The sequence below is a fragment of the Coffea arabica genome, chromosome 10c (assembly GCF_036785885.1).
Source record: "Coffea arabica cultivar ET-39 chromosome 10c, Coffea Arabica ET-39 HiFi, whole genome shotgun sequence".
NCBI classification, from domain to species: Eukaryota; Viridiplantae; Streptophyta; class Magnoliopsida; order Gentianales; family Rubiaceae; genus Coffea; species Coffea arabica.
Window position 1 is genome coordinate 49,334,383 of NC_092329.1, and position 14,438 is coordinate 49,348,820.

At 36.0% G+C, this 14,438-nt stretch overlaps 2 protein-coding genes across 3 annotated transcripts; one reads left to right on the forward strand and one right to left on the reverse strand.

Moving 5' to 3' along the window:
* Positions 1–378: 378 nt before the first annotated feature.
* Positions 379–2,383, forward strand: LOC113713679 (1-aminocyclopropane-1-carboxylate oxidase 5-like). Its single transcript, XM_027237461.2, has 3 exons — positions 379–575; positions 833–1,065; positions 1,523–2,383. The coding sequence occupies exons 1-3, from the start codon at positions 474–476 to the stop codon at positions 2,127–2,129; spliced, it is 942 nt and encodes a 313-aa protein (XP_027093262.1). The 5' UTR covers positions 379–473; the 3' UTR covers positions 2,130–2,383.
* A 2,003-nt stretch (positions 2,384–4,386) lies between these two features.
* Positions 4,387–13,443, reverse strand: LOC113714459 (NAD kinase 2, chloroplastic-like). Of its 2 annotated transcripts, XM_027238295.2 has the most exons (8): positions 13,030–13,443; positions 9,985–11,931; positions 8,475–8,596; positions 8,193–8,334; positions 7,890–8,114; positions 7,730–7,804; positions 5,519–5,620; positions 4,387–4,807 (listed from the first exon to the last, which is right to left on the reverse strand). In XM_027238295.2, exons 1-8 carry the CDS (start codon positions 13,294–13,296, stop codon positions 4,604–4,606), a joined length of 3,084 nt encoding a protein of 1,027 aa, XP_027094096.1. In that variant the 5' UTR covers positions 13,297–13,443; the 3' UTR covers positions 4,387–4,603. The 2 variants fall into 2 exon arrangements, with proteins under 2 accessions (XP_027094096.1, XP_027094097.1); XM_027238296.2 differs by lacking the exon at positions 5,519–5,620.
* Positions 13,444–14,438: the final 995 nt, after the last annotated feature.

Sequence of the window (14,438 nt, forward strand, 5' to 3'; positions counted from 1 at the left end):
ATTAAGAGACCCTCAGTTATGCTTTCCTTAGTCATTGCAATATTGCCAAGTGTCAAACAAGTTCAAGCATCATGTAATGCAAGTGACTAAGTAACCAATAATTGAGTTTAAGACATGCAATCACCTAAGGGAGAATGCTTCTGTTGTGGGCTAGCCATAATACCTCATGAAACATTGACCTCAATTAATAATTCTAAAAAGAAAATATTGTGTCACCGTCCATTACCTTATTCTAACATCCACACGATCATGAAGTTATAAACAAGTAATTATAGTTATCAAGAGTTTTTTTTTTAAGGCATAGTTATCAAGAGTTGACATCCAAGATGGTGGAAAGAATTGAAGTTTCTATAAATAGCTAGCTTAATGCAACACTTTTATCACAAAACAGCGTGAACTCTGATTACCAATAGCCAAAAAAGGGTCACTATTATACCTTTCATCTTTTGTCACTCCTTTGCTTCTTCTTTGCAATGGCTATCCCTGTAATTGATTTCTCAAAGCTTAGTGGAGAGGAAAGAGCCAAAATTATGGCACAAATTGCTAATGGATGTGAAGAATGGGGTTTTTTTCAGGTACTTTTTTTTTCTTGTTTAACATTACTTCTTTGATTATTTTTTGCTTTCATAGAATAAAGTTAAAGTGTATCAGAACAAGATTAATTTCTTCAGCAAAACCATCTCTCCTACTCTGTCAATCAACATCTTCATCGACTGAGTGACATTTTTTCTTATTTATACAACAGGTTTCTAGATTAATGGTTGATTATCACATTTATAATTGTTTGAAAATATTAACATTTACTTTCTGTACCTTTTGTTTTCGGCCATAGTTGGTGAACCATGGGATTTCTGAGGAGCTTCTTGAGAAGGTAAAGAGGGTGGCATCTGAATGCTATAAGCTGGAAAGAGAAGATGGTTTCAGGAATTCAGCTAAAGTTAAGATGCTGAACGAATTAGTGGAGAAGAAGAGCAGTGATAGACTGGAGAATGTGGACTGGGAGGATGTCTTCCTTCTCTCCGATGACAATGAAAATGAATGGCCATCCAAAACAGCCCAATTCAAGTAAGGATAAGAAATTCACCAGAATCACCACTACATACATATTCTGTTAAAAGATGTAAACCAAAGTCGGCATTTTCCTTTCTCCAATATTTCTTGTATACACAGGTGCTGCAAATTGATGAAAGCGTGAAAACGAGTTAATGGCTGTGGAATTGGACAATTGAAGCTAGAAATTAAAGTTCTATCCAAGGAAAATAGAAGTATTGTAGTTTATACTTCAAGTTATGTGTTATGGATAGTCAATTGTTTCACTCACGACATGACCTATAAATTTGAGACATTTACAATGATATATAATTTTCACTTAGCACTTGGCAATCACCTCTTTGGTCCGATTACGATTCTTGAGATGGGCTAGCAGAATTAATTTCAATAAATTTAGAAGAAAAAAAAAAGATAAGAATTTTTTCCCCCTTTTTCTGGGTTTATCTGACTTAGTGTTGATTCAAATCCACAGGGAAACCATGAAGGAATATAGGACAGAACTAAAGAAACTGGCAGAGAAACTCATGGAAATAATGGATGAAAATTTAGGCTTACCAAAAGGATACATCAAAAAGGCTTTCAGAGGTGGAGAGGACGAAAATGCATTTTTCGGCACTAAGGTCAGCCATTATCCACCATGCCCAAATCCTGAAAAAGTCATTGGCCTCCGAGCTCACACTGATGCTGGAGGTGTCATCTTGCTCTTCCAAGATGATAAAGTTGGAGGCCTGCAAATCCTGAAAGATGGTGAATGGATCGATGTTCAACCTCTTCCAAATTCTATTGTCATCAATACTGGAGATCAAATCGAAGTCCTGAGCAACGGGCGATATAAGAGCGTTTGGCACCGTGTCTTGGCCATGCCAGATGGAAATAGAAGATCCATTGCTTCATTTTACAATCCATCACTCAAGGCAACAATATATCCTGCTCCTGAGTTGGTGGAAAAAGCTGTGGATAAAGAAGTCAATCAAGAAAGTGCTTATCCTAAGTTCGTGTTTGGTGATTACATGTCCGTTTATGTTCAGCAGAAGTTTCTTCCTAAACAACCAAGATTTCAAGCTGTGAAAGCTCTGTGATTGCTCAGGCAATGAAGCTGAACTCTATAAGAACTGATCAAGAAGTAAATTCTTGTTTCTTCTTTTTTTTTTTTTTTTGGGTCTTTTCTTCTCTTGGTTATGGTAAAGCTGATAATCAAAGCCAACTAGTGCATCGGCTTCTGATAATCAGTGCATATGCGTGCTTCTGATTCCTGCTCTTTTGCTATAATTTAATTTGGTCGTTAACGTATTTGTTGAAAAAGAACTGTAAATTAATTATTGTTCCATTTCCACCTTCTTATTTGCAACGTTATTTCTTTAGCTTATAAATGCAAGTTCATTTTTCAAAAAAAGAAGGGCAAACTCCACTTTACCCCTGTGGTTTAGCATTTTTTCACATAACCTCCTGTGGTTTCAAAAGCTATACATAACCCCCTCATGGTTTGGATTAAAGTGTCAAAGTAACGGAAATGGTCACTCGTAACGGCGTCACCTAAAATGTCAAAAATACCCTTATGTAAGGTTGAAATTTATGTATTAACCAAGGGGGGTTATGTGTATATTTTGAAAAGCATAAGGGGGTTATATGGTAAAGTATTAAACCATAAGGGGGTTATATGGTAAAATATAAAAATCATAGGGGGTTAATGTGTCATGTATTTATAAGGGTAATTTCGACATTTTTAGAAGTTCCGTTACGAGTGACTATTTCTGTTACTTTGACACTGTAATCCAAACCATGAGGGGGTTATGTATAGCTTTTGAAACCATAGGGGGGTTATGTGAAAAAACGCTAAACTACAGGGGGGTAAAGTGGAATTTACCCAAAAAAGAAAAGAAAGGAAAAGTATCTATGAATGGTTTTTTCTCCTTTAATTGGTGAAGACACTTGCTGCCTTGAATTTCAGACAATTAATCTCTCAAGGAATCCAATAGAAGCAAGCTTAGAATAGATTTTTAGAGTTAAATGAGAAAATTAGATTTGAAAATATAAATATATCGAGCACAGTGATCTTTCATAATAGCCATACTTCTATCACTAATTATGACTTCTTTTTTTTTTTTTTTTTCCATTAGCTATGACTTTATGTGGCAAACTATATATGGTTTCCAGCCAACAATTTTATTTTTGTAAGTTACAGAAGAATTATATACTCTACCGTTGAGTCCAAGATTGATGTGGAAAATGTTCTAGGGCTATGCATGAACTCCAATTGCCAACTTCTAAGGGTTTCATTGTCTTAAGAAGTGAGTAATGTATTTTATGCAAAATTATGGGTAGAATTTCCATTTGCTGTTTGTTTTATATATGCTAGCTCTTTTTAATTGAAGATGATGGAGAGCCAAATTCTTGCTATTTTATAATTCTACCATGAAGTCAAATCTTGTTTTTTTTTCTTTGTTTGATTCCTTTTTTTTTTTTTCTGTTGGTTTTGGTGATGGTTACAATCAAAGTTAGGCCAACAAATGCAAAATAGTGTGTCGGGTTCAGGTTATTAGCTGCACTAGTAAAAGAAAGACAGCAGAAAGATTTAATTGCAGACTATCAATTCCTGCTTTTCTTGTTTTCTTTAGATCTAATTTAATTGGCTGTTGATCTCTGTAAATTACAATTGCCTTGCAATTCTAACAAAGTGCAGGACTTCTAAATCCATCAAAAGAACATTCGAAATGTAACTAACTGCTCTGCTCTGCTCTGCTCTGCTCGTGTGTTTCCAATTGAAGTTGAATCTAATAAATTTGAGTGCATATCAATTCAGTGATAAACGAAAGCATATCACTTAATTTTGGAAGCAAGTTTTGCCTAGAAAATTCAGTACCACTTAATTAATTCAGATGTTCAATGTTTGGTTATCAAACAATCTAAATATATTGAGATCTAAATCTATTAAGTTTAAATGCTGAATTGAGTTATCAAACAAAGCCTAAGTTATTGAATTTGTTCTGGCAACCATTTTTCTTAATTCTTTCCTTTATTTTTTTTTTTTGGCTAAACTATTCAACTACATCTCAATTCTCACTTTGACTCTTAAATCATAAATATGGATACTCTAGTCCTTAAACTAGTAAGACCATTCCATTTAAGTACTTGCGTTAATGGAATCTCCAAAATTAAAGGCAAGAAAGGATTTTGGGACTCCAAAATAGGAGTCGAGTATAATTTAGGGATTGAAATAATTCGTTTTAGAGTTTAGTGACCAAAGTGGGAATCAGAATATAGTTTCTGAACTAAAGTGCTTGAATTTAGAGTTCAGAGATCAAAATAAAAATCAAAGTATACTTGAAAGCTGCGAGGTTCTTTAAGAAAGCAAGAGGATGATTTATTATTGGGTTAGCAGTTAGCAGTGACAATGCACAATCTACTTCTGGAACCTGACTCTAATGACTCTGTATAATTGAAAATGACTCTGTATAAGCTTTCACTGGACTGTACTAGTATACATATATATACAGTCCTGTTACCTTCTAATATGTACAGTGATTTACAAAAAAACACAGGAACAGCAGAGGATTCAAAGAGCCTTCTGGTCAAGTCTCTCATTCCAGTTCAAGCAACGAATTAAGCTATGAAACCAGTCACCAGTCTGGTCACACTTGTTCACAGTTGGAAGTGGATGCTGGCTCATTGATATTCGGACAGAATCTCCTCTTGATAATTGTTGCCTTCTCTTTCCATCAAAAGAAACCCAAGCATTACTACGTGCATCCTCAGGAATCTGCAAGATGGAAAGAAGATTTTAAAGGAATTGTTCAGAAACCGAAACCAGAATCAAGTTTCACAAAGAAGGGCTATCCCAAACATCTGGTAACTTCTACACTTTGTTCTTCCTAACAAGTGACACTCTTCAATTCTTTTTTTTTTTTTTTATTTGGGCCTCTGACAGTTGCTGGATTTGAAGATTTTGCTGACTGGTACTCCCTAATAACTACAGGAATTCAAGCGAAGCATCCCAGTTCAAGAAGGTGACTGTGTTACATGTCAGATCTAAAGGACCACTTACTGCTGTCCATTTACCAGACTTTACATTTCTGATGACACATAGACTTGCAGCTGAAATTTCAAATGTACAATGAACACACTAAGACAGTCCCCTTTTTGTAGCACTTCTAAAGCTCTTAAAGACCAAAGAAGCTATTCAAGCCAACATCATCAGATCTGTTTTGGAAGAATATAATGTCAAAGCAATTGATACAACTCCTTTGGCACATTGAACGTTGATAATGTCGCTAAAACTCCCTTCTCTAAAACTTATTTCTAGAGCTCCCAGACCAACAAACATGAAGACCCAAGAGAGCCGAACTATTATAATTGCATTCCATCATCCAAACTAGGAATTAACCACATTCAACAGAGAATCAATAAAGAATAAATCTGTTTTCCACCAGCTATTGAATTTTTCATAAAAACTAAAAGTTATAAATATCACCTTTAGTTCAAGCCGGGCAGAGTCTGGAAGTATGACAGGTCTAAATGAGAGGGAGTGGGGGCAAATTGGAGTGAAAAGCATGCATGGAACATTTGGATGCACCTGCAATGGAAGCACCATTTGTTACAGGCAATGGTCTATCATGTGTTGAGCAGAATAATCAAAATTAGGAAACAGCATGAGATTAAAAAATCTCAGTTTCATCACTTGTGGTTTATCTTTCCATCATTGATTGTATGATTATCACTCACACATCACAAATCGGATGACATAAAAACCAAGGAAAATATACAAGACCATTAATAGATATCCTCAAAGAAAGTAGATCAAAGAAAACTTGGAAGAATAGACATCAGCATATGAGGAAAAAACCATAGGTTATGATTACAAGGTAAAATCACAGTCGACCATGGAGACTGAGTGTTCACTGGTAGTTACTCTTTTACTGCTCGCCGCTGTGGTCTAAGCTCTCATCTCTCATGTTCATTGTTTGTGATGATGCAATTAGCCAGCCTTCCTAAGAAGATGTTAGAAGTCTAACTTGTTGACATCAACCCAAAAGAAAACTATATATTCTGATATTTCGAATATATTTCTCTGCTTCTTGCTTCAAGTTTCTTGTAGCAGGGAAATCTATTCACACGTACTGTGTCCTTGAGATATTGAAGCATTCCATATTCTGTCTGTTTCTAGTGTCTTTTTGTTGATTTGTCATTTAAAGCTCTGCATTTTTTTTCCCAAACATAAAGTTAAGAAATTTGTTTGACACTCATGCTTCTGCTAAGAATTGTGCCTCTCAGAATGTAATTATCTCACATGCCAAAAAATGAAAAAGGAATTTGGATGATGAAAATCCTACTCTGCTTCTAAGGAAGATGCACACATACACTGATATTACAATCATTGAACATAAACAACATAGTCAAGTAAAGACAACTTGACAAAGGCTAGGGAATACGAAAACTAGTACAAATTTGATGCTCAAATTGATTGGCCTTGCAGGTCATAGACAGCATAATTTGTGAACTCCATGCAAAGTATGATTCCAGTCACAACAATCTAATCATTTGAACAACTGATACAAGCAGACTGCTCAAATTGGCCCCTTAATTCAACTTTACATATCAAAGCCAACTTGCAGTTTTTGACGTTATTGCAGATCTCAAAAAGTTTCCACAGCAACCCCCTCCCCCCCCCCCCCCCTCTCTAAAGCCCAAAATAAAAGGTGAAGACCCCTGCTCTAGGTAATGGCCTGAATAAGATAAGAACCTTAAAAGTCTGTAGGGTTACCGCTCCTGCACTTGCTCTTAGTCTGCAAACTGTTTCCCAGGAAGAATAGCAAATTTGAGCAAATCAGCTAGCTAAGAAATCCTTGCATTTTCAACTTTCATACAAAACCTAGTAATCATCAAACCTTCTAAGATCCCTTCCAATCGTCAGATTAACCTCAAACATCTAGTAAAACCTTTCAGAAACCCCATCCCTTGGAAAATTCTTACAGAAAGTCTGTCCTCAAGTGTAATTTTGTTAATCTTGTATTAGCTCATTTGTAATTTCCCAGAATTGTAAACCAGCATCAGTTGATCATTCAAATCAAAATAGGCTGTCCAAACACACCAGAAGTTAACATACAACATGTAAGAAAGGACCCCGAGTGTAGGGAGGCAACTGCTTTGGTAGGTTAGGGGCAGCAGTAAGCGCTTTAACGTTATTTTACTCAGCTTCAAAGCCCTTGAAACTCTTTTTCAAAATTTTTTTTTTTAAGTTTCTCAATTAGTTTAGTGGAAAAAAATTGTATTTATTTAAACCAAGGAATTGAGGGAAATTTAAAACATTTGTGGGTTCTGGCTCCACCCTCCTTCAGACTAACAATCAGCATTGTAATTCTTTGACTTGAAGATGATGTGCACCGGTACAATAATTGTCATTTTCAAATATCCTAAGTTTAACGACAATTGCACCCGCAAAACTTTCACATTACAAAGTTTGACCTTGATTTCAACCATTGGGGACATATATTTACTCATTCTGTACCGACATATATGCACTCATTCTGTACCTAGATGATTTTAAGTTCTCAAGCAAATCTCCCTTGGTGTTCCCCCCTCCCCCCCAAAGGGCCATCTTCCAGTCCCACCTCTGAAACCATTTCTTTTGAATTTCTACATCAACAGGTTCATATCTTTGCATTCAAGTACAAGCAAGCCTTACCATTGAACCCCCAGCAGCTGTAGAGTAAGCAGTACTTCCTGTCGGTGTGGCCACTATAACCCCATCACCTTGCACCTATCGAATTAGTAGACAACATCAAAGTTTTCAAGAATTTCTGGCCTCAAAAATCACTCAGTACTGAAGTTCTTAGAAAATGTACCTTTGTTATAAGCCGGTCATGTTCATAGCATTCAATTTTTGATAGATATGGATTAGAACCACGATCAACTACCACTTCATTGAGGACATCGAACAGTTTTCCTGGCATTGCTTTTCCATTTCGAAAAATCTCACAGCGAAGACGCATTCGAAGAGTTATATAAACACCATCCACTGTGTTGTTACCATTAATGACTTGTCTTAGGTCCTTCTTACAATCTTCAAACTGAATAAAATGAATAAGGAATCACATAAAAGCTCCCATGCAGAAGATTATATTGAAAAGATAAGTCAAGAGACGTACAGTATGAGAAGTAAGAAATCCAAGAGACCCAAGATTAAATGAGACGACAGGAGGAACGGCATCTCTGAATATATTTGATGCATGAAGAATAACACCATCTCCTCCCAAACAGGCAACAAAATCAACCCTCTCATGAAGATCACTGAAAGAAAAATTCCATGTAAGGATAGCACACCTCTAAATGTAGAATTTGATTGCATTTATTGAAAACATATGCATCTCTACTAAACATAAATAAATGCACAAAATAAAAGCCATAGCATCAATAGTCAGTTCTTGTACCTTGTATCTTGGCTATAGAAAGTCTGAACAAACCCAAAACCAGGGATTCGAGCGAAAATGTCATGCACCTCAGGTTCAACAAGAACATTCATTTCTTCTTGGTAATACAAGAAACGGGCAACCTGCAGTAAAAACATATAATACTGCTGAAAAGGCTGCAGACTAAAGAAATGAAATTACACACGTGCAAGTAAACCCTCCCCCCCCCCCTCTTCTTCCGATAGAGGAGTGGAAGGAAAAAAGAAAATGTGACCCTCGGTTGCCAAAGGAAGTCAGATGTGTAATATTCAATATGCAAAACCATGTTTTGACGTTTTAGTACATCCAACAAGAAATCATTCTCTGCAATCTGCAAGGGCAACACGCATGCATACATGCAGCAAATATGAAGAATCATGTATGATATCAGAAGCAGTCAAGCTAGAATCAAGGCCAGTAGAAGAGAAACAAAAATGCACTTGGGTCTCACTATCTTTGCTGCAGATGGTAGACAGAGAATTGAATTTCTCATGACTACTTTCTATAAAGCTAACAACCCAAGAGATGTGGAAAAGCTAACAACCCAAGAGATGTGGAACAGTAAGAATCCACAAATTTGATGTATAAAATCTCACGGCAATATTAGGAGCAAAAGTAGCATAAACAAATAATTAAATCAGTTTTAGCTACATAATCCATATTGAATGTGGTAACGAGTACCTAAAAATGCTTACTGCAATTATGCTCTCCTGAGACTTACGAAATACCCAAGAATTGTAAGACTAAAAGACTCTAAAGACCTGATACTCCTCAAATTACTGAAAAGACCTAAAAGAAAATATTAATGCATATACAAATTATAACAAGACGATTGAAATTCTTGATGACCTGACAACCATAAGTTTAGCACACCGATATAAGAGTTACTATTGAAAATCATGGTACTAACAGAAACTCATCACAAAGCTTTACTAATTTTTATTCCAGAATTTGAAGTGAATTTGGGACAAACTGCAGAGCAGGCATGAGATTTCCTCTCTCTTTACTACCTTGTACAGTGATCTTGACCTCTACAAGCATCAAGGAGGTCTCAAAGACAATGAACAACTATTAAAATCATTGTACCTACATGAAGACTAAAAGATGAGCATCAGACCACCCTCAAGTATAAGAAGCAGGCTCAGAGCTGAAAGTAATGAATATGCACGTTAACGGACCCTAAACTTAGAATTGATCAGTATTGCAGCTTGCTAAATCTAGCTAGATGACAAAACTTACAATAACAGAGAAGATACTAATCCAAAGTAAAACTAGCCCATACAAATATTTCATTTTACCATATATGTGACACTAAAATTAACCAAAGCATGCATGATGCCCCCTTTAAGGTATCTACCGCACTAACAGCTGCACCAAAGATAAACTATTAGAAGATACACATTGTAAAAGGAGGAAGATGGATAGGACAACATAATCCACATACCTACTATCATAAACTTTTAAGCTATTAAATAAGACTAAGGCAGACTACCTCTTTAGCTTCTTCCATGAGTTCTTGTCCCAGCTTCTTCAACAATAATACAGTCTTTGGGGGAGATTTCCACAATAGCATCTGCTGTTGCGTGCTAGGGTGAGTGAAGGCCAATGAAGATTCTGTAACCTTCTCTCTGGCACAAGAGAATCCATCTGTGCGTACCAAGAACATCTCTGCTTTTTTCCTAGATTGCACTCTCACAACACCAGTTGCAGAAGCACACATGTTTCCTTCAATGACCTCCAAACCATCATCACCCACAGATACAGAAGCAACAGGATTGCTCCTCTGCTCTGTAACGTTTGCTGATGGAACCTTCTTATCCAACTCATATCTTGAATTCACAAACCCATTTTTTTGACTAGCAGAAGACCCATTATCATTGCTCAATTCATTCATAAAGGAGGAGGAGGAAGAATTATTACCATTGAGATATGTTCCATCACTACCAGCGGAAGCCGCAATCTCTGCAGATGAATTATTGCTTCGAAATGAACCATTTGAAGTTTGGGCTTCAGAAAGTCTGATTCCAGAGTATCCAGCATAATTTTCATTATTTTCATTTCTCCAAGATGTCTTATTCAAGTTATACATTGAAGAAGACAGCTTCTCAAGTCTATTCCTTTCATAATTAAAATATGTCAATGGTGCAAGTTTCCTATTTATAAAGAATCCAGACATCTCTTTTTTGGAGAAGATGTTAGAAGGAGGCAGCTGAGACTCAAGAGGGTTCACATTACTATCAAAGTCCATTGGTAACTCAGCTCCTTGTTCATTTATAGAAAACTCCAAATCTCGATGGGATACTATTGTACTATTATTTCCATTGTTGCTGGAGTGTTGCTTATCCGTAGTAAGATATTCCCCTGAAGAACTACTAGTCTCATTCAATTTACTGGGTCTAGAACCATTTTGATCGTCATACTCCATTCCTCCTTCAGACTTTTGAGAAATGCAATATTTTTCCATGCCTTTAGTATCAAGGGACTGGACATCCATGGAAGTAACTGCTATACGCGGAACAGTTTGAGATCTACTGCGAGCCATGTAATGTCTCCACCTTGACACCAAAGCTGATGTTCTCCATACTCCTTCCTTACTGTGGAGATATATGGGCCTTTTGCTTGAATCTGACAGCAAAGCTGCAAACTCTTCGACCTGCTTCATTGAAGGAGCGGTACCAACTTCAACAGGAAGTTTGACAAATTCAATCCTCCCAGACAAGGTAGCCTCATGTAGCTTTGTTTCATAAAAGATGTCCTTCACCGTCTCTGCTCTAAGATCCACAATGGTTTTGAATCCTCTCTCCAGAAGCCATTCTAGACCTTCTTCTGTTACCTGGCCACCCCTCCAAAAAGCAACCTCAGAATCTGACGCTGTATCTTCTTTTGAAGTCGACAAATAAACAGGATTCCAGTTTGCAAATAATGTCTGGCAGGGATCATCACCCCGACGGGGAAATCCAGAGTCATAACATGCATTTTTCAGTTTTTGCAATTTCCGCCATACATCCACACTTCGAGCATCATCAGGTGTTAAATAGCCTTCAAGAGCAACATGCAAGCTCTCACAGTACCTTTTCATTTCACCCCTAAAACTGGCAAGGGGTGGAAGTGTACCTTCCATTAGATTTACATCTGATTCACGAAATGAATTCACGGCTGATGCTCTTCCAGATAGAACATCCTCTCTTCCTTTATTTAAGAGACATACCATGCAACCAAGAACAGAAACCATTTTCTCTTCCAGTAAGGATTTATCCTCTGATGGTATATCATATGAAATGTTGCATTCTCCAGTCAATGGGTTGCATAATGTGTCCATTAATGCGTTATGAAACAATTCAGCAGCTCTAAAGATCCTGCAATAAGCTTCCACTTCAGCAATATCCCCAGGAAGTGGGCCAACCAAACGTGATAGTGATAACTCACGGGTCTGGATAGCCTGCAAGTCCAAAAAATTGTTAGTCCTCAATATAAATTGATGACTCTCACTCTGTTTTGCAAAAAATATTAAGCAGTATTAACAGAAACTAGACAGCTAAGGAAGGAAAACAATATTTAGCAAAGCTTTCGGTATATCAAGTACAGAATCTAATAAAATCAATAATACCATCACAGGTTAAAAGCTCGAGCAACTCAAATACGTTTCTGAGATGATACAAATTGCTGAAGTAGCACATTGCTGACACAACTCATTTCAAACAGGGTAGAGACTTTAGGAAACTAAGCTCAACAGATAGTATTTTGGCGAGATTAAAGATTAACTGTCGTAATCATGTGAATTTTCAACGAGATAAGGAAAGTCATGTTGTTGTATAACAAGGAACTCTACCATTGAGAAGGATCATGTTCCACTTTTGTGTATTAATCGACTACGTTAACCAATATATCTTTAGATCTACGAGAATAAACTAAAGCTCAAAACCCATCATTGCAAATGATTTAGTACATAAACAATCTTAAAGAATACTTAAGCGAATTTACAGCGAACTCTCATTTAATCCATGATCCTCAAATTCGCAAACTCAGCTGGTCATCCAAATGGCCACAAAATTAAGCCTGTAAAAAGATTTAAAAAGCATGGCTTGCCTCCTCCAATCTTCTCACCCGTCTTTTACTTTTCTGGGATGCTAAAATTTCAACCTTTCACTTATTTTGCATGAACAGAAAAACAAGGAAAAAAAAAGTGACTGCTTTTGACTTAATTTAAGCACAGAAAATAAACCATCGCGTTAATCAGAAACTTACTAATCTTTTCCAAGCCACTTGATCATCAATTCCAATAACCAAGCTCTATCATTTTCACTAACACTCCAAAAGAATATTTTAAAACAAAATTTAAATCATGAAACCTCTTGTTCTATCACTCATTTTACCCGAACCCATTTTTTCACAACTATAAATATATATATATATATCATAATTCGATATTGTGGCAAAATATATACAATTGAAAAAAAAGAGCTATGAAAACATATAGGCTAAATAAAAATAACCCAGATGAAGATTTCAAAAACTAAAGAAAATGGCAAAAGTTCACCTGAGAATTGAAGCCACTGTTGAGAGAAAAGGAATTGGAGAGCTGGGAAGCTGCTAAGACCCTCAAACGGCGTCGTCCAGCTGCACCCTTGTTCTTCCTCTGCAACAGAAACCCAAACCCAAACCCGGAAATCTTGGTCCATTTCAGCTGCTGGTAGTGAAACAGAGGATGGTTATGAATATGGGTTCGGGTTGGCCCGCCAACAATGACCCGATTCATGTGCAAGTGAAGAATCAACAGATGTTGCTGCTGCTGCCATACCACCATTAAACTGAGGAGGAAATGTTTTTTTTTATAGTCTGAATATTTTTTGTTATTTGGGTGTGAATGTGCATGTGTTGAGTGCGTGAAGTGCGTGTGTATATTTTTTAATATTTAATGGATGGTTATGAGAAGTGTTTGGATTTTGGATATTGGAAGAGAGGGAAAGGGAATAAGACTCTGGATAATATGGATAGGGATTGTGGTGGGGCTAACTACAATAATGTGGTATGTTCTGTTCCAATAATTTTGAGTTGGATGAAATTTTTGTGTACCAGGATGGGGTTTGAATTGAATTTTGTGGTTGTGCATATCCATTTTTTGGATTTGATTTTGTTATTGTTATGGAAGTTTGGGGAACTTTGGGTATTGACAATTTTGATGTGATGTTGGTGCAAATGCATGGTGGAAAAATAGTTTTGAGGATGAGGAGGAGCGTGCTTCTAATGTTTATTTTGGATAATGATGCAAAGTCACAAAATGAATTTTTGAATATGATGTACACATAAGTATTTAATAATGAAAATATATATCTAGACTCAGTTTAGCGATGACAATGGATAGGATAAAATATGGATACTCGATTTAATGATTAATCTATGACGAATGGGTAATTCATTAAGAATTTGGTATTTGATGGGAAGTTATGGATGAATAATCCGACAAGATTTGGTGAGAGAACCTTAAAAACTTGATACTCCATACCTTTTATGTATATAAATTCTCTTTAGTTTGTATTCAGCTTGCACACATATTTGTCTTGTAGACTATTATTTATTATATTTTATGTACAACCCCTTGTTAGAAAAATATGGAATTCAAACAATTCAAACAACTATTACTTATCATGTTTTACGTATAAATCTTCGTTGAAAAATATGAGATAGTTGTTTGAATCTTCTTTTGGAAGATTATTAAATTTATCTTTCAATAACTGTTAAATTTTTCTATATCGCTATCCAACTTTAAAATTCAATGTAGTATGTTAATTTAACATGATATGTATTGATTTTAGTTTGATAAAAATTAATTCCTTTTTTTTTTTGAACCATTTAAAGGCATGCCATGAATGCATGTAATGTTCTTTTAATTACTTTTAATTTATAGTACATACCAATTAAGTACATAATAATCCCTACTCTAAAATG